This window comes from Asterias rubens, chromosome 6, assembly GCF_902459465.1.
Source record: "Asterias rubens chromosome 6, eAstRub1.3, whole genome shotgun sequence".
Classification (NCBI taxonomy): domain Eukaryota; kingdom Metazoa; phylum Echinodermata; class Asteroidea; order Forcipulatida; family Asteriidae; genus Asterias; species Asterias rubens.
Window position 1 is genome coordinate 12,186,263 of NC_047067.1, and position 19,100 is coordinate 12,205,362.

General features: G+C 40.5%; 1 protein-coding gene across 1 annotated transcript; it reads right to left on the minus strand.

Annotated features, from left to right (window-relative positions):
- Positions 1–4,965: 4,965 nt before the first annotated feature.
- On the minus strand, positions 4,966–9,390 carry LOC117291360 (ras-related and estrogen-regulated growth inhibitor-like). Its single transcript, XM_033773008.1, has 4 exons — positions 9,198–9,390; positions 7,333–7,389; positions 6,589–6,665; positions 4,966–5,531 (listed from the first exon to the last, which is right to left on the minus strand). Exons 1-4 carry the CDS (start codon positions 9,388–9,390, stop codon positions 5,097–5,099), a joined length of 762 nt encoding a protein of 253 aa, XP_033628899.1. The 3' UTR covers positions 4,966–5,096.
- Between the last annotated feature and the right edge of the window lie 9,710 nt (positions 9,391–19,100).

Consider the following 19,100-nt stretch of genomic DNA (forward strand, 5'->3'; position numbering starts at 1 on the left):
ATCCATTTCCCTCTGGACGGGGAGGCAAAGCTCAGACCTTCAAGATCGGTTACCCATCCTAGCCATTCTCTTACTCCATGGAACTTGACCTTTATTTGAATCAGAATGTCTCCTGAAATTACAAGGTGTAAACTCTAAATGCTTACCTTTTAGAAGGCAACAGTAAAAAAAAATTAAAAAAACATAACTGGCATTTGATATTAGACTTGTGGACAGTGAACGGCTTTCTTACAACTATAGAACTTTCCATTGTTGACAAACAAACCTTTCTTGGTTGGCTTAGCTCGGACAATTCAAATTAAATAATTTGAACATATACATACACGAATTCAACACTTCTGCAAGCTTCCATTTAAAATAATTAGAAGATGTAGCTACCTGTTTTTGCTTTGCCTTCTTGGCTTTCCATCGTTTTCCAACCTAGGTTGGCAAAAACTCATTGCAAAAGAAAGGTCTATACGCTTGCGACGCAAGCACCATTTCAAGAGTAGTCAGGAGCCAGCCATATCGCATGCACCACGACAAGTTTTAAAGACACTTGACACTATTGGTAATTGTCAAAGACCAGTCTACTCACTTGGTGTATCTCTACATGTGCATTAAGTAATACTTGTGAAAATTTGAGCTCAATCGGTCGTCTAAGTTGCGAGATAATAATGAAAGAAAAAACATCCTTGTCACACGAAGTTGTGTGCTTTCAGATGCTCGATTTCGAGACCTCAAATTCTAAATCTGAGGTCTCGAAATTAAATTTGTGGGAATTGCTTCTTTCTCGAAAACTACATCACTTCGGAGGGAGCCATTTCTCACACTGTTTTATACTATCAACCTCTCCCCGTTACTCGTTCCCAATTAAGGTTTTATGCTTATGTTTATTTTGAGTAATTACCGATAGTGTCCACTGCCTTTAACGACTTGTCTACAAGTCTAGATTTAAGCTAGTAGCCTGTCTGTTTTCGCTAAGTGAATCTTACCCGTGATCAGCTTAACTGTAATATGTTGCAAAGCACCTTCAACTTTCGGCACCATGTGTAACATTTCAATATCAAACCCGTTTATTATTTGTCCTAGGTAACAATAATGTGACCAAAATCACAACTCGTAAATTTTGGTCAAATCTGTCTGGAAAGCTGTTTTACTTTGCTGCTTTTTGTCTTTACTGCAATCAAGCTTGACTGCAATGACACTATGTGCAGCATTTGCTTTGCATTTGATGTCAAAATTAAGTTTCAACGATTTACTTGAAAATGTCTTTTTACAGTTTAGGAAATACTTGTCCGCGCGTTTCAATTCGTTTTAGGCTCAGTACTAGAAGATTTGAAAATATTTTAAAGGGATTTCTATTCCAACTTGATTTGTTATTTCCAAATGTATTATTACTGACTTTGAACCATTGCAATGATGGATATTTGCTAGGGTTAACGTGGTATTTCATATCATGTCTTGATTTTAAGAACTTTGGGGACTGTTTCCAGAATTGGTTTTGTGATGATGCGACGGTCCGTTAAGTTTTTTGTTATTGTTTTTTTAATCATGACTTAATTTTTTTTACACTGCAGTTTGTTATTGCTTTACTAACAATCCTCAAGAACACTTTTGATCGCGTTCCATGCGTACATTGGACACGGATGCACGTTGTATGAATGAGGGTGCCAGACTTTCCTCCCACTTTCGATATGGCTTCCCAGTTTAATGGGGGGGGGGGGGGGTGGACAATGGCGGCAGCATGGTTCAAGTAATATACCCAATGATTCCAGCTATCGCTTGTGTTCTTGAATGGCAATTTTGCAATTAAATGTATAATAGTGTGGATACGTATAGAAATATAAGTTCGTTTTTCTACATACAAGAGTTGTCCAAGTCCTTTGCAGTCTATACAGACCTTCCTGCCCTAGCACCCCCTCTGCGAAGCGTCTGTAAATGCAAAGGTGACTAGGAAACTATGTCTATAATATTTTGTTTTTCCTTTATTTTATACAAAGTCCTTGCTCTTTTTGTTAGTTCCTTTCTAAACTTGTAATTATTTCTGCTGTAATTGTTGTTCTTTTACTTCTGATGATCTTATTTGGTATACAAAAATTAAACTTTTTACTCTAAAAACAATTAATTATGTAAAATAATCAATGCTAAAAAAAAATGAATTACAGAATATGTGCTGACGTTTCATTTTGTGAAGCCCTAACTGACGTAAATAAAATGGCGATGGTTTGAGGAATAAAAATAGTTTTTTTTTTAATATTGTGCTGTGTGTCATAAGTATGTCCGTCTTGTGAAAATATCTAAACCGACGCAAACCAATACATTACCTTTACAAATATTATGATATCTTGTAAAAGTGAATGTTTTCGCCTGTGATGCGAAGTGTTTTTTGGTCTTGCCGTTTTGCTTTTACTCATTTGTCACACAGCTCCTCTGGTCCTTTCTCGGTGATCATATACGGGTCAATCGAGGTCAAAACAAATTGGAAAACGTTGAACCGTCTGTGCGCACACCCGTTTTGTTTTCGTTTTGTGGACCCAAAATGGCTTTGGCGTTCCGCAACTACCTGTTTACGCAGCTCCGGTAATAACTGTATTTTTCCCACTTGTCTATTTGGTAATAAGCATTACCTATTTAGGGTATTTATATTGCCATTGCTAATGTATTTTCCGCTGATGGCATTACAACAGCAGACATTGTGAATAATACGATGCAGCGTTCTCATAGGGGGATTTCCAAAATCTTTTCATAATTTCATTTATTGATGATAGAAACAAAAGCTCACTAAGAAGCATTTTGGACTGAAAACAAATCACTACATTGCTATGCAGGGTCCTCGCGCTCAAGTTAATTGTGCTAGCGACTGCTTCAAGTGTGCCCAACGAAATCTCCTGACTACATCTAATAATCACCTGGTACATTGTGCTTCTTGTTATTGGATACGTCTTTTAAAGATTTTTAATTTATATAAAGCCGACGTCTTGACGCTGAGACAGGGTGTCTCAAGGGTCCTTTGACTAGTCGCTTATCACTATGACATCTCAATATTAATGATCCAGTTTTTGTGTCTATAGCTGTTCGGGGAAATGACAGTCGTTTTTGATGATTGTGAGATGCTGATCCTGGCTTTTCATGAGCTGAAAACTATTACTTATAGTTAGCTACAACCTCTACTTCTGAGCAATGGAGAGCTGTTGATAGTGTAAAACATTATGAGAAACGGCTCCCTCTTACTTAACACAGTTTTTGAGAAAGAGTTATTTCTCACTGAAATATTAAAAGACTTCATGTCCGAAGTCGTACGTTAGTCATCATCTGAAAGCACACAAATTTGTGCAACAAGGGTGTTTTTCCTTTCAGTATTCTCTTGCCACTTCGATGAACAAATGCTCGCAGATTGCTATTTTATGCATATGTTGAGATACACCAAGTGAGAATAATTTATACGCGTGCCTTTGACAATTACCAAACGTGACCATGCCGTCGATTTCACCAAACTCTTCCTAACTTAGGATTAATCTTAGGACTTCGGGCGGGTTACTCGTCCTAACTCGAGTTAGGATCAATCCTAGAGTTTAGTGAAATCGTCTGCAGTGCCTTTAAAGCACTGTATACTCAAGGTGGTTTTGTGTAGTCAGATTCGATTCATCCAAACCCTTGTAAGATCGCATCCGTCTTCTCGGGGTAAGAGATAAAGTTTTGATGTTTCCCATTCAGACTGTGGTGATAAAACGACCCTATCGCGGTATGGTTGAAGCATGGAGGTTGAAGGGCTGTTCACACACCCAATGGCTCACCGTTTACGGTCTAAAAGCTACGAGTAATAAATATGGTTCAAAGGGTTTCCATTGCAAGACATTTCAGACCATAAAACAAACCCGTTTTATACACGTCGCCTAATAAATTAATATTGCCAACGCATGAGTAATGACAGAAGCAGTTCCACTGTATGATACAACTTCAATTTAACCATTTAGCCACTGTACCGCCCAGCCGCATATAGCGATACACCGTATGCGGTAAAAAATTGTGCATACACATTAGCAATGGCTGTCTTTTAAAATTTGAACTACGATTCCAGTAATTTACTGCAAGAATCTTGAGAAATTGGATTTCAGCAAACTCGGGCGGTGCAGGGACTAAAGGGTTAAACATTCCTGGTCAAAATTTAACAGGTTTTAAGCATAGAACAAGGTTAGGACCTTGCTCTATGGTTTAAGGGACTCATGTGGGGTGGCTGACCCATTTTGGGATCAGAGTGACCTGGAATCTGTATCAAGATGACGCAAAATCCGAGTTTACAAAAACATTTTCAGGTTAGTTTGGGTTTGAACAAAGAAAGGTTGACTGGAGTGGGACTTGAACCAACGACCCCTGGTTTGCGGTCTACCAACTGAGCAACAGCCTATGTTGGCGGTCTCCCCTCGGGTTTATACTTGATATCACAATTACTAGTTTAAAACTATTTCCCGGGTCAGCCTGACACAGGAAAAGGTCAGGCCCCTTGGGATCCGGAAACCGGGTCAACTGACCCGAGAGTCCGGGTCAACTGACCCGAGAGTCTTTAGACTGTAGGCTACACGACGGTTGACAACAAGTTTGCTCATTTTTATAGGTCATACGGTGGCCAATGATTGAGATGGTTGAATGACATAGGGATAAGATAAGTGTTGACCACTTTACTTATAAGACGCGGGGCATGGCGTCTTGTTCGGAGCTCTGTTAATTAAACAAGCAGCAGGCTACAATAAAGCAATAAAATTGTCAATATCTTGTCCTCATCACCTCACCGCTCGTGGATGAACTGTGTCCACAACAGGAAGCTGCGATATTTATATTGTGATAAAATTGAATCGTGAATATTATACTAAACTCTTCAGAAATATTTATAAGATGATGACATGAACTTCTCCAATGGGAGACTTTTAGGACGCTTGGTGGCAGCAGACTTACCGGTAAACTCCATTGTTCTCGGTAATGTGCGCATGCTCAGAACAACGTAAACAATGGAAATTTACCTGGTAAGTCTGCTGCCACCTAGCGTTCCAAAGTCTCCCATTAACGAATAGATGTGTACCTCCTTAAACTAAAACAAACACTACAAGTATGTACCGATGTTACAATGTGTTTGTTCTTGATCTGTAAATATGGCGGTCTGTGAAATTCTTGATGGTCTGTCGCAGCTGTAGCCTCGCCGATATCTTCTTCACTTTGGCTCGCTTCTCAGCTCGATAGATTTCCCTGCATAAATCGTGGAGTGCATCCCCTATGTCTATATAGCCCTCACTCGCGGACAGTTCATAATACGGACAGCCGAGTTCCTTGGCGAGCTCAGCGCCCTCTGTTGACGCGACGGTGCGGAGATGGCACAAATCGGATTTGTTCGCCACAATAATGGCGGGTATTTTCTCTGCGTCGCGTCCGGGTGTTTTGACCAGAATACTTTTGATGTTCTGAAGGTAGTTGAAACTTTCCCGGTCGACCAATGAGAAGACGAGAACTAGACCGTCCGAAGAGCGAATCAGCTCCTGTCGCGTAGCACTTTCGCAATCCTGAGACAAAAAAAAAAAAAAAAAAACATTCATAAAAATAAAATATCCCTACCGCCCCTTGGTTCATTTATTCCAGACAAATTTAAATGAGCCGGGTGTTTAAATAAGTGCATTTTTGTTGAAACTGATGCTGGAAAATTCATCCATTATTACTACTGGAGCCTCCTATGCCCAGTAGACGTGCCAAAGGTACCCAAGGCGCTGGAACAAAGACAAACAGTTAGCAGGTGGGGAGTTGGTACTTTAAAGAAGTAATTATATTTTGAGCCACAGCTAGTTTCAACTGGGAAAGCGCATGTGGCTCGACTTGTTAACACAAAACGATACCAAAAACACCCGGGCAAGCCCTCTTTCAGGATATTTGTTGATCAGAGTATTTTCCTCTTTGGCGTGTCATACATTACATAACCTTTGGGACAAACGGCTTAAAGGCCCTGTCACACCATGGCGTATCGCCTGAACGTAAGCCAACGTATGCGAAATATCAAAAATACGTTGGTGTACGCTGATATAAGTTTGGGGTAAGTTGGGTATACGTCGTTTACGTTAAAAGCACGCTGTGATACGCTGTTAAAATTTTGAACACGTCGAGCCCGCGAATTTTTTTAGCATGTTCAAAATTTCTCGGCGTTCTGAACGTGTGCTTCATACGTTCTGCATAAATTCCCCGTAAGTTCATGGTACGTTAGACATACGTTGACATACGCTGGCATACGTTAGAGGAACGTTACAAAGCTGTAGTGGCTAAGTGTCCTGCTGATAGGACGTACCACGTCCGGGATTCGAACCTACAAAAACCAGAATTTGGGCCCAGTGTTTGATTCCACTCGTCCACAACGCTACAAGGTCCTGCAATGTTTATGATTTCAATCTGCAAAACCTAGTTCTCAATTCTACAAAACCTATACAATCATGGCATGACGTGTAATGAGGTAAAGCAACTTGGTGTAGGCCCTACCGTGTGAATTTCACACGGTGCAATTAATAGAATTAAATTTCCCCACTACAAATTCCTCCTATATAAATTTTACATAAATAAGAGGCTTCTGGAACTTACGAATTCTCCCGCAGTATCGACCAGGTTGATGTTAATAAGCTGGTCATCGATCTTTGCAGACTGTGTGTACATGGATTCTGAGAAAAAAAACAAAAAACATCAACAGAAACTTTAAGTCATAGAAAGGGAGGAGAGAGGGTTTAACCTTTTTAAAGCAGTGGACACTATTGGTAATTACTCAAAATAGTTATTAGCATAAAACCTCACTTGGTAACGAGTAATGGGGAGAGGTTGATAGAATAAAACATTGTGAGAAACGGCTCCCTCTGATATAACGTATTTTTCGAGAAAGAAGTAATTTTCCACGTATTTGATTTCGAGACCTCAGATTTAGAATTTGAGGTCTCGAAATCAAGCATCTGAAAGCACTCAACTTCGTGTGACAAGGGTGTTTTTCTTTCATCTTGCAACTTCGACGACCGATTGAGCTCAAGTTTTCACAGGTTTGTTATTTTATGCAATGTTGAGATACACCAACTGTGAAGGCTAGTCTTTGACAATTACCAATAGTGTCCACTGTCTTTAATGTTGATGTTAATTTCATGAGATCATGTATACAACATCTTTACAAAAAAAAGGCATTTTAGTCGTTGAGGTGATTCAAGCATTGCTTTGTACTGTCGAAAGTTGCCGAAGACCCATCCAGTGCGTTTTTATTGAGTATGTTGAATCAAAGCGAGAGCGTATAATGCCAGCTGCCAATCAAATATCCATATAGAATTATTTACAAGATAAAATACTTACCTAAATTCTGGTCGTAATCTCCGATGAAACGGTGCGTTAGATATCTCACCACCAGAGCTTTTTTTTTTAAAAGGTAAAAAAATAAACAATTAATAACCATGTCCACACAACAATAATTGTCTACAAAGTCAGTCATTAATATTTCAATATTATCTTGCTCTTCACATGTTTTTTTTTCTCTCGTCACAAAAAAAATAGCAATCGGTTCGTATTTAACGCAAATATCATATAGAACATCAAGGCGCTTTACAAAATGTATTACCCCTTTGCATCAGGCATACTTTTAGAATATTCTTCAAACTTTTTCAACACCCTCCCTGGTGGAGCATATTACACCCAAACTGTTTAAACCAAACACAATACTGTCTCAATCCTCCAAGGTTCCCATTTTGCATGGGTTTCAAGCAGCACAGTCTGGTTGAGTTCTTTGCCCAATGACGCAACTGTGTCATGACCGGGAATCGAACCCATACTTCCATGATTTAACCATCATTACTTGAGTCTGATGCTCGGCCACAAAGTCACATTTTACATGATCCCATCCTAAGTAAAAAATACTCAATTATAGAAGAAGAAACTATAAATAAATAGTAAATTTGGGTACAACCATGTGTAAATCTCTTAGGGTGAGTGTTGGCTCTGAAAAGAGCCGGTTTGGGTCTCGACGTTTCGAACAGTATACTCTGCTCGTCTTCAGGATACTCTGCTCGTCTATAAGGATGATTCGTTGGTATGGAGCTTTAACATGCTACCTCCATCTTAGTCATGTTCCTCGTATCGAATAACAGTAATGGATGCTAATAATCATTTTGCAAATAGGAACCAAACTATTTTGTTCTTCCAGCCTCGGTTTGGTAACATTGATATCAATAGGAGAAAGTCAAGATGGCTGCACCGTGATATTTTATGGCGTCAGATTAAACCCCAACAATGGTTCGAGTAATCTTGAGTACACATCACATTCACATGTCATGATGGATTATGGTGTTTGAAGCTTTGCATGGTGTGGAGAATTATACCAACTATAAATATAAGTATGAATAGTAAACTTGCTGGTACAACCATGGGTAAAAACTCGTTTGAAGGAATGGTGGCTCTGAAAAGAGCCGGTTTGGTCTCCAAAGAGCCGGTTTGGTCTCAACACTGGAGACCAAACCGGCTCTTTTCAGAGCCACCACTCCTCCAAAAGAGTGTTTACTCATGATGGTTTGTAGAATAGCTTGTCTACAATTTATAGCTTCGTAGAGCGATAGACAGATGCACATTATGCAAAGCATGAACAGAAACTCCCCACCTGACTTACCACTTTTTTTCTAAATTCCAAGAATTTGTGTAAACAAAACATGTTTATACCAGTACAGCCTACTCGCATGAAACTGGATTAAGAGAAAACACACTTTTGTCTACGCTTCAAACTCATTTATCCGTTAAAAAAAATAAAAAATAAAAGTAAAATCCATCTGCCTTTGCAAAAAATCGACAAGTTTTCTGGATTTTTGACATTGGAAACTCGGTCAGCCATGATAGTTATTGCGAAATATCTTCCTGGATTTTTTTATTTTGTATATAACATTGGGGGATTTTTTCTTTTCTTGAGAGGTCGTCCTCGGCAATCGTGTTCGGCCCCGGGGGCTTAACTGTTAAACATCCGCTCCTCGTGATCAAATAATATTAACGTGCACTTGGCTGTACAACCCACGATCTCACTCACAATCTACAGGGACATACCATGGCTATATATTTAATCATATTAAACTGTTTATAGATGCTTAACGCACCCATGGAGGTTCCCTTGTTTTCTTTCTTACTCTTTATATTCTCAAAAAAAAAATCTCAATCTTCTTCTTCGTGTTTCTGCGCTTTACAGGGTGACCCCGTTTCGTAGGTCGTTTGGGACTTGGCGAGACGCGTGCTGGAATTATCAACCAATTTCAAGTTAACGATCAAGTTGGACTCGAGCTCAAGCTTGGTCGTGGCAGCGGACATTTCACAATCAATAACAGCACTTTGGAGATTGAGCCGGACCTCTTTTTGTGTTTGTTTTTCTGTCCGACCCATACTCGCCGGACAACGACACACACCCGTGTCAAAAAGCAAACACTTTTCTTATACCCTGAAAACACATCGGCAGTGAAGGGGTATCTGTCACATCAATCCAAGATGAGTAAAGAGTAACACGCTCTCGTGACGTAATGATTACGTCACGAGAGAGGGTCACTCTTCAACTCAACTCCATTGCCCTCATATACGTTTTTCTGATAATGATAAAAACGATCATATACTCTCATAGTTCTCATAATTCCCCTGAAGACGAGCAGAGTATACTGTTCGAAACGTCGAGACCAAATCGGCTCTTTTTCAGAGCCACCACTCCTTCAAAAGAGATTTTACCCATGGTTGTACCCGCAAGTTTACTATTCATGTTTATACTTATAGTAACACTTATTCTCCACGCAATGCAAAGCTTCAAACACCATTAACTCTCATAATATTGACCAGGACCAGGGTACCATGATGAAGATGCGACCCGGAATCCGTGTCAAAAACTGACACTGAAATTGTTCAAACTGAGGCAGCATCTCAGCCAAGTCCCATTGAGATGCCATTTTCTTGAGTCAGTCTGACCCAGAAATGGATCAGGCCGGCCCCTGTGACGGGAACCTGGGTCGATTCTATACGGGTGCGTCCCTTAAAATCTGTTAAAATTATCCACCTCCTCTTCCACCTCCTTTGCCACATTAAGAACAAAAATTGTCTGCACTCCCGAGTTCATTCCCGCAGAAGGGCATTTCCTTTCTATTTCTTTCATTCCTTTTTGTTTTTAAAGCCATTGGACACTTTCGGAACAGACACAACATTAAAAGTTCACAGATTTACAAATAACTTACAGGGTTTACAGAAGGTAATGGTGAAGACTTCTCAAGAAATATTGTTCCATGAAATGCTTTACTTTTTGAGAAAACATTAAAACAATATTAATTCTCGATATCGAGAATTACGGATTTATTTTAAACACAGTCATGTCATGACACGGCGAAACGCGCGGAAAGAAGGGTGTGTTTTCCCGTTATTTTCTCCCGACTCCGATGACCAATTGAGCCTAAATTTTCACAGGTTTGTTATTTTATCTTTAAGTTGTGAGCCTTGGACAATACTGTTTTTTACCGAAAGTGTCCAATGGCTTTAACGTCAGCCAATTATACACTTTCGGAAAAGATAAAAAAGTTCACATATTTACAAATAACTTACAGGGTTTATAGAAGATAATGGTGAAAGACTTCTCTTGAACTGTTATTCCATGAAATGCTTTACTTTTTCAGAAAACATTAACACAATTATCAATTCTCGTCATCGAGAATTTCGGATTTATTTGGAACACATGTCATTACACGGCGAAACGTGCGGAAACAAGGGTGGGTTTTCCCGTTGTTTTCTCCCGACTCCGATGACCGATTGAGCCTTAATACACGAAGTGTGTGGGCCTTTGGACAATACTGTTTACCGAAAGTATCCAATGGCTTTAACGGTGCATGCTATAATTATGCTTATGAGTCAACTCGGTCCCAAGTCAACTCGGTCCGTATGGTTGACGGAAAGTTCTTTGACTTGGAAAACAAATAACTAAATGTCCTTTAGACCTTGTACATTAAACGAGATGAGTGTGTACCGATCTCAAGGGTATATTCGATACCTTCAATAGCATCTCATTTGTTTTTATATTCAACATGTGTTTGTTTCACTTTTGAATAATTGTGTTTCAACTGAAAAACATGAGTTCAATGTACGATTTATGAGAAAATTAATGTTTGGTTAAAGATAATAATAATAAACAAAACTTTCCAGTTAACTTACACGTAACACAAAAAATCAAAAAACTGGACCTACCAATAAAATAACAATGAAAAAACCACACATTACGGTTGGTTGAAAACAAAAAGTAAGTAAACTTACACGAACATAATAATATTATCAAGTTAACTTACACGAAACAGTACAATAAAATAATTTTAAAAACATGAAGGTTGGTCGAAGAACCGAGTTGACCTGGGACCGAGTTGACTCGGGACCGAGTTGACTTGGGACCGAGTTGGCTTGGAACTGTGGGACCTGAACGTGTGTACACAATACGTGGGCCTAAAGATCAACTGCACACTGCGCGAGCTGACCATTTATAACCTATCCCATGAATCACCGCGACTCCTTTCGACCTTTAACCCGCATGCTTTTCGTTTTGCCGTGGCTCTTTGCGTTTTGCCGTGGCTCTTTTCGTTTTGCCGTGGCTCTTTGCGTTTTGCCGTGGCTCTTTTCGTTTTGCCGTGGCGCTTTTCGTTTTGCCGTGGCGCTTTTTGTTTTGCCGTGGCGCTTTTTGTTTTGCCGTGGCGCTGTTTGTTTTGCCATGGCGCTTTTTGTTTTGCCGTGGCACTTTTTGTTTTGCCGTGGCGCTTTTTGTTTTGCCGTGGCGCTTTTTGTTTTGCCGTGATAGTTGTGGGCCACCGTACTCTTTTCAGTCAGCGGCTTTTAGCTGAAAGTCTAATTTTACGGTATGTGTACTTTAACAATGTGTACAATTTAACGCGCGGCAAGGTACGCTTAAAGCGTATGTAACGCTGATTTGCAACCGATATAAAAACCCCGAGCGTGGTTGTGGATTCCCTTTGAAAGTGGAGCAGGTCGGATTTCATGGTTGGAAAAAATATAATGTTTTCAAAAAGGTATGTTTATGAGATTTGAGGCATTGCATGGTGAGATTATATTTGTTTTTTTAATTTTACCTTCCGCCCGGGTAGTAGTTAATAAACAGGACAGTTCGTTTCGGAACTGAGCAGTCTCCTGAATTCCCCAAAAATACTCCGTGATAGTAGAATATAAAGCAAGACAAGTTCTCAAAAGAACATCTACCTGGCAAGTAGATACACACATGGTGTTACCGCAAACTTCAAATTTCAATACATTTCTATAAGCATATATTTTTTGTACCTATCTTTTCTCAGATGTATAACCTTAAATATGTTTAATGAGTAGGGTAGATGGCCTTAGCTTTCGATCCAAACCGGACCTTCTTCAGAGGCATAAAACAAGTACAAACAAATACATATCCATTTATAGAAAAAGAGAGGAGAAAGGGATTAAGGGAAGGATCCAGGAATACATATGTTTAGATTCATGCGTGTCTTTGAAATCTAAACACCATTTATAAATAAGCAGGTGTCAAATTTAATATAACATTATTCATCATTTAAACATAATAGTGAAAAGTGGGTACAACATTTTGTTTAAACTCTTAACAGATTGTTCACAGCGTATAGCTCAACTCTTACTCACGAGCTTTTAAAGTGAAAGAGTTTAGAGTAGTAGAATCTTGTTGAAAAAAATCATCAACCTTATAACTCTCCAATTACCCTTTAGTTTGCTCAAAACAAAATAACACTTTCCGAGAAAGCTCTCCATATCCCTGTTTTTCAAGCATCCCTGATCATGTGCCGCGATAAAGAAGTTCTTGAAATCTTCCGCAAATGGAGTCTTTAAATCGAAATTAAACTCTGTTTACCACCCGAGAGAGAAGTCATTTTCCTCCACAGTGGAGAGAGAGGCAAAGAGAGCCCACCAATTACCTATCAGCCCCAATGACCTAAATGGAAATCACAAATTTTGCCTGGCAGTGTATTAAAGCGATGAACAACACAAATCGAAACGAAGATGCGGAGTGATGTCTGGGCCCTACTCGGTCAATTAACCCCCGTTTCCCCCTCACAGTCCCCGCCGGTCTTTCAAGACCTGTGACCCGGGGGACTAATGACTGCCGAGGCCCGTCTGGATTGGAGGTGCTCATCGTGTATAGAGCTTTTAAAATTCATCCACAGCTTCTTTAATCAGAGTCTGGAAATTATCTTGAAGGAACTGGTGTCCTGACTTGGTTTTGCTCATTTTCCCCCTCGGGTTGCGTGGAACACTTGAACGGACAATAACACCGATAACCCGCTTGAAGTCATTTTAAACAAAAAAACTGTCGCAGTGCGTTATTAACCTTTCGCGCTCTTTGCGCAAATGAAGTTTAAAGTTCAGGGATCCCATTAAGTGGACGCCAGCCCTTGGCGTATTACTAATGTACCTCAATAAAAGAGCTAAGAGTCTCGAAAAGGAGACTACAAGGTGATTTGGCGCCAGCAAGTCCGATTAATGAAGCATGGAGAACAGGAAGGCAAAATGGACTGATATTCCGTTGTGGAATTGTTGTTTTCATATTCATGGTGGCGTCTCTTATGATTGTCAATATTCATGATGTTGTTGATGAGATGTCACATTTTAGGACAATGTTCTACATGAGGCAGTCTTTCAATTCAAATATTCCGCGAATTTAATTTAATCGAGGCACATGCATTCCAAGGTTCTTGCCCTCTGGAGCATTGCTAGGGCTACACGTCAGGAGTCACATCATGCATGACCTCACAGCATCGCAAAAGTCAATGGCGTCCCGAGGTCACAAAAAGCGCGCGCTCCTACAAACACATCATAGAAACTCGTGCATTTATTTCCTCTTGCAACCAAACAAAAGACTTTTGTTTACTGAACGAAAATGTACATGTGCTTTTCAAACTGCCATTTTCTTAACCTGAACATTTTGACGTCACACTTTGAGGCTCGTGAATTACGCCAGATACCATCCGAATGTGGTGACACATTTGACCTCATATTCATTTGATGAAGATGCTCTGTCAAATCCTACTTGTAGCCTATACATTGAAAACAACGTTTGCATGGATATGCATGTACATTTTAATTTATTTTAATTCCAATCAACGTTTATTTCCATATTGGACATGCACATTGTCATGTCATAGTGTTGTACATGTACATGTACATGCACGTGTACATGTTTTTAAGCAATCCGATCAACAGATCCAGAATTTAGATTAAAGAGAAAATCAGCTGGTCAGAATATATCAAATGCTCATCGGAAAAATGTGTTTATTGCTGGTGGTCGGTTATAGATGTTCAGGCTTTTCACGATGAGTTTTGTGCCGGCAGATTTGTTGTTTTCAAGGGAGTTCCAAAATCCAATTCTCAGCGCGTGTCACTGGTGACAATGTGGCATTACACCAGGAAAACTTCCCAAGCTATCTTTGCACAAATAGAATTAGGCCAAGTAAAAAAAGAAACATGTTTAGCGTCCCCGCCCGCTTCTTTTTTTTTTTTTTTTTTAAATAGGTATGTTTTAAAATTTAATGATCTCAGCAAAGACAATCTGAATGTTATGTCTGAATGCCTCGACTAAATTGTTTCATTTATGTTTTGTGTATTTCAGCAGTAGAAAAAACAATGGATATTTGACATTTTAACAAAAAATGGCGGCCATCTTGAAATAAAAAATAAAAAATAAAAAGCCCTCTACCTCCTTTTTTGAAAAACCCGGACGTGAAACATGTTTTTTTTTTTACTCGGCCTTATCCGTAACTGCTCCAGGGGGCTATAGGGTGTGTATCTGTATTCAAGTTTAATTAGGTGATGATGCTACACGGAATCCCAAGTTAGATATTGCACCAGCCGGATCAAGGAGTCGTGACGATCCGGTCCTAGCTGCAAATCCCCTCACCTATTACTGGCACGTTTCTTGTCTTTCCCGCCTTTAATTAGAATGCGTCTCGAATGTGTTTTCATTCCTTTGTTGTGGTAGAATGGTTTGGGGTGGAGAGGTGCACGTGTCTTGACGGCAAGGGGAATGACGTGGATGGGTTCTTGTTTTGTTTTTATCGACAGGGAGAGGGACATAGACTTGACGATGACACGATTGTTGCCTGGAGTCATTTCAACTTGAGATTCTGAGAAGGGTTTGAGATTGGGGGTGTGGGTGAGGTTGTGGTGATATCATTATATAAACATCACGCTCATGTCCCTGATCCTACTACATGATAAAAGCATCTGGAATTTCTATCTTGCTCGGTCACTGGGAGCCTTCGTCGGGCCACGTTTGTATATAGTGGTATTCACGAAAGCAGCTTGTAATGTGTATAATTATGATAACTAAATATTACACATAGAGCAATTGCGGCAGGATACTAGGTTTATATCGTATCAGAAATGGTGGGTTGTTTTTGGCTGTTTTTGGCTGTTGGTCGTACGCCATCTAGTCCACTCCTCAAGATGTTGCGGCAGCAGAATGTGGGTTCGAATCTATGTCGCGTCACGTGCATTTTCCGCGAGGCACTACACCATAGTTGCTTCGTCCTTTGGAGGGGACGTTAGAAGACGCAAGGGTTCCATGTGTTGTGTCAGCACGTAATATAAGGGTCGCCAACGTCACCTCGGCACTTGCTCTGCAAAAACCAGAGTGTTAAAATTGACACCAGCACGGTTTTAGTTATTCCCGTTACTTTATCGTTGGTGACATAAACACCGGGTCTGTGTTGTCACATTACAGATATAACCAAGAGGGTCAAAATTAACACCCTGGCCCTCCATCGTGCAATACTTGTTTTAAGATCGGCCAGTCCAGTAAGCAGAGTGACACATTGCACTTTCGTCAACAGGAATCTAACTGTAATCCGGATCCCAACTGAAATAACATGACACCCGAATCCCAAAATAAACCAAATTTGAGTGGCATTGGTCAGAAATTAGACACATTAAATCGGGAACTTTTTCTAGAGTATGTCACTCATACATTTGGAGTCAAACTGCCTCAAACCTGATCAAGTAATTCCATAAGTTAAAGCGTTCCCTAAACCCTGAAAACTCATGGGTCTGAATTTGACCCGGATGATGGGTCCCATGGAACCATTTCTGGCTGGGTCAGAACTTACCTGGATTCGGGGTAAACTTTGATAAAGGGTCATAGTGATGCAGTATAGAGGGAAGGCACAAACCTACCCTTAATGAATTTACGGCTAGATGCATGCATGGAAACAAAAGATAATAATTGATGTGACTTTAACTCATGTTGTGCCAGAAAGGTGTCTCAGGTCAGGAGTGTGTTCCTGCATCAGTTATCAGGCTATCCCCCACACCCCAGCGATGCTTTCTTATGGGTTGGATGACGTCATAACACGGACAACCCCAAGATGAACCATCCTCCACATAGTCTTGGTGCAAGACGTTTCTCGTTTCCCTTTAGCGCACACCGCAGCCAATTCACCGACAGCGCCCGCACCGACTCACCGCCCCGCTGTCGGTGAATTGGCTGCGGTGTGCGTGAAAGGGAAACGAGAAACGTCTTGCACCAAGACTATCGTCCACACCGTCCCTAATCGTCTCTCCTCACCAGAGAAAGTAATAATATGGAACACTATTAACAAGGTTCGAGAATAGGAAAAAAGAGGAAATAAACTTGGGGAAGAGTGCAGAAAACGATTGATTTGCCTTCACTACACTCTTGACACGGTCCTCTAGATCCAAAGCGCGCGCTGAAACCCATTATTGGCCTATCGTGGAGATAGATGGAATGTGAATCTCTGATCAATGCGATCTGAACGTGCCCCGTCATCTCTCGTCTCTTGCTTCGGACAAAAATAGGGAGCTGTCGTCGTTTTAGTGTGAGTGTGGGGGTTGTTGCTTGTTTTGAGGTGAGGGATGTTGTTGGTTTGCTTGGGGTTTGCTACTCGTTTGGTGGGCGTTGTGTATTTCCATGTTGCCAGATAGCTTCTGCCTGATGACTGATGGACATAGGGACGGACTCTTAATACGACAAGTGTTAAAATTCTGAAAGTCTAAGGTTTGGTATACTGACATATTTGTGGAGTGTCAAGGCCTCGCATTTTAAGAGCACTGGACTCTGGTGTTTCTGTTCAGCAGAGTGTGGGTGCGAGTCCCATTTTTGACACTAATGTCCTTAATAAGAAATACGCTTAACCATGATGATTCGTCCTTCGGATGGGACTTCAAGCCGTAGATCTTGTGTGTTGTGTAATGCCTGTAAAAGAACCCAAATGCACTCGATCAAAAAGACAAGGGGGTTCGTCGCGCCTGTGTTCCTGGTCTGATCGGCAGCAACATCCACCACAGCACCTACGGTAAACCATTACATAGACCTTTTCGCAAACAGCATCGCGCAAGCGCAGACTGTTGAATGAGGTGCATTGTGGGATAGATGTGGATCAAATTTGATCACCAGCTAGACCACAATGCACCTAAATCCAAGCTTTACGCGCGCGCCCCAGTATTTGCGAAAAGGTCTATGGTGCTATGTGAAATGAGTAGGTCTCATAATTCAAACGTAGTCACATACCTTGCATGACAATAATTATTGTATGTTGAAGCGCCTTTAGCGTAGCTGAGTGATGGATACGAGTACTAAGAAGCCACTCTTATTAGGGTCATAGATTGGTTTTGTCAACGAAATGGCTCAAGTTTAGAGGCCAAATCAATAACGATATTATAAAAATTACCCTGGAGCGTTACAGCTGAATACAGTGTCTATATTATTTTGTTTAGACAACTGTTAAACTAGATTCAACAAGAATGTCGAATCCGTCCACGGATTTATTGAAGTGACAGCGGGTACCAACCGCATCTCGTGCTGCAACGTTTACAAACGGACGCCACGAAAAGTTTTGTCCCTGATCGCGCGGGAAAACAAGTTGAATGACCAACATACCAACCGCATCTCTTCGCTCGGCCCCATCGGCCAGTATATCCAAAGAAAGGTGCTGGGGGACGAGCGAACCGCATCTCTGGCTCTGCAACGTTTACAAACGGACGCCACGGAAAGATTTTCCCTGATCGCGCGGGAAAACGAGTTGAATGACCAACATACATCCCAGATTTGCTCCCGTTACAATAATTTACAGCGATTTATAAACGTGTACATGTTTGTGTTTTTCGTTTCCAGGATATGTCGTTTGTAGCCACTATTTCTGTAGTTTGATAAATTACACTGTGTGCTATTAACTACATGCATGTATCATCAAAGACAAAATTTCCCAAAAATGTCCCCCTATCAGCCCCCCACTATCAATGACTAAATCCATGACAGGTCTTTCAACACGTCTTGGGTTTATGCAAGCGGTTAAGGAGAAGGCACGGTATTGGGTGCGAAATGTCATTGCTGGCCACGAGCACCCTCCACACGTTTAAAGGGAAGGTACACGTTTGGTAATTACTCAAGACAAGTATTAACTTAAAAACCGACTTGGTAACAAGCATTAGAGAGCTGTTGATAGTATAACACATTTGTGGAAAAAGACTCCCTCTGAAGTAACGTAGTTTTTGAGAAACAGGTAATTTCTCACTAAAATAATAAAAGACTTCTAGCTAGAAGTCTTTTATTCTTATCTGACAGCACACAAATTCGGGTGTTTTTTCTTTCATCATTTTCTCGCAACTCAGATGACCAATTGAGCTCAAATTTTCACAGGCTTGTTATTTTATGCATACAATGGGTTCACCAAGTGAGGACACTGGTCTTTGACAAACGTGAGTGCCTTCAAAGACGTTGCATTATTCACTGAAAATAAAAATATCAATCATCAAAATAATGCAATACGTCCTAGTAACACGTCGAATTAGGCGCTGGCGTCGTGTCTCTCAAAGACTTAATGGAACCGAGAGTACACATAATCAAGTATTACGTCGGGCATTAAAGACAGTAAACCAACCAGTGTATAAACTTCTCTTGTTGACAGATCAAACTGACTAGTAATATGAATACTTAACTCGCTACGTCACCACGGAACTCAACCCGTCGTGAGCCAAAGTCCTAGGGTCAAATCGGATGTCCACATGGACAACAATTTCCTGATGAGGAAACCTGTGCCATGGGCCAAATTTCAAAAAAA

Bases quoted from the DNA above. Each gene is read 5' to 3' on its own strand.
- LOC117291360 (XM_033773008.1), bottom strand. From the start codon at position 9,390: ATGGGTCGGACAGAAAAACAAACACAAAAAGAGGTCCGGCTCAATCTC. The intron at 7,390-9,197 runs GTAAAGCGCAGA...TAAAAAAAAAAG, and splicing joins CTACGAAACGGGGTCACCCT to CTCTGGTGGTGAGATATCTA. The intron at 6,666-7,332 runs GTAAGTATTTTA...TTTTTTTCTCAG, and splicing joins AGATTACGACCAGAATTTAG to AATCCATGTACACACAGTCT.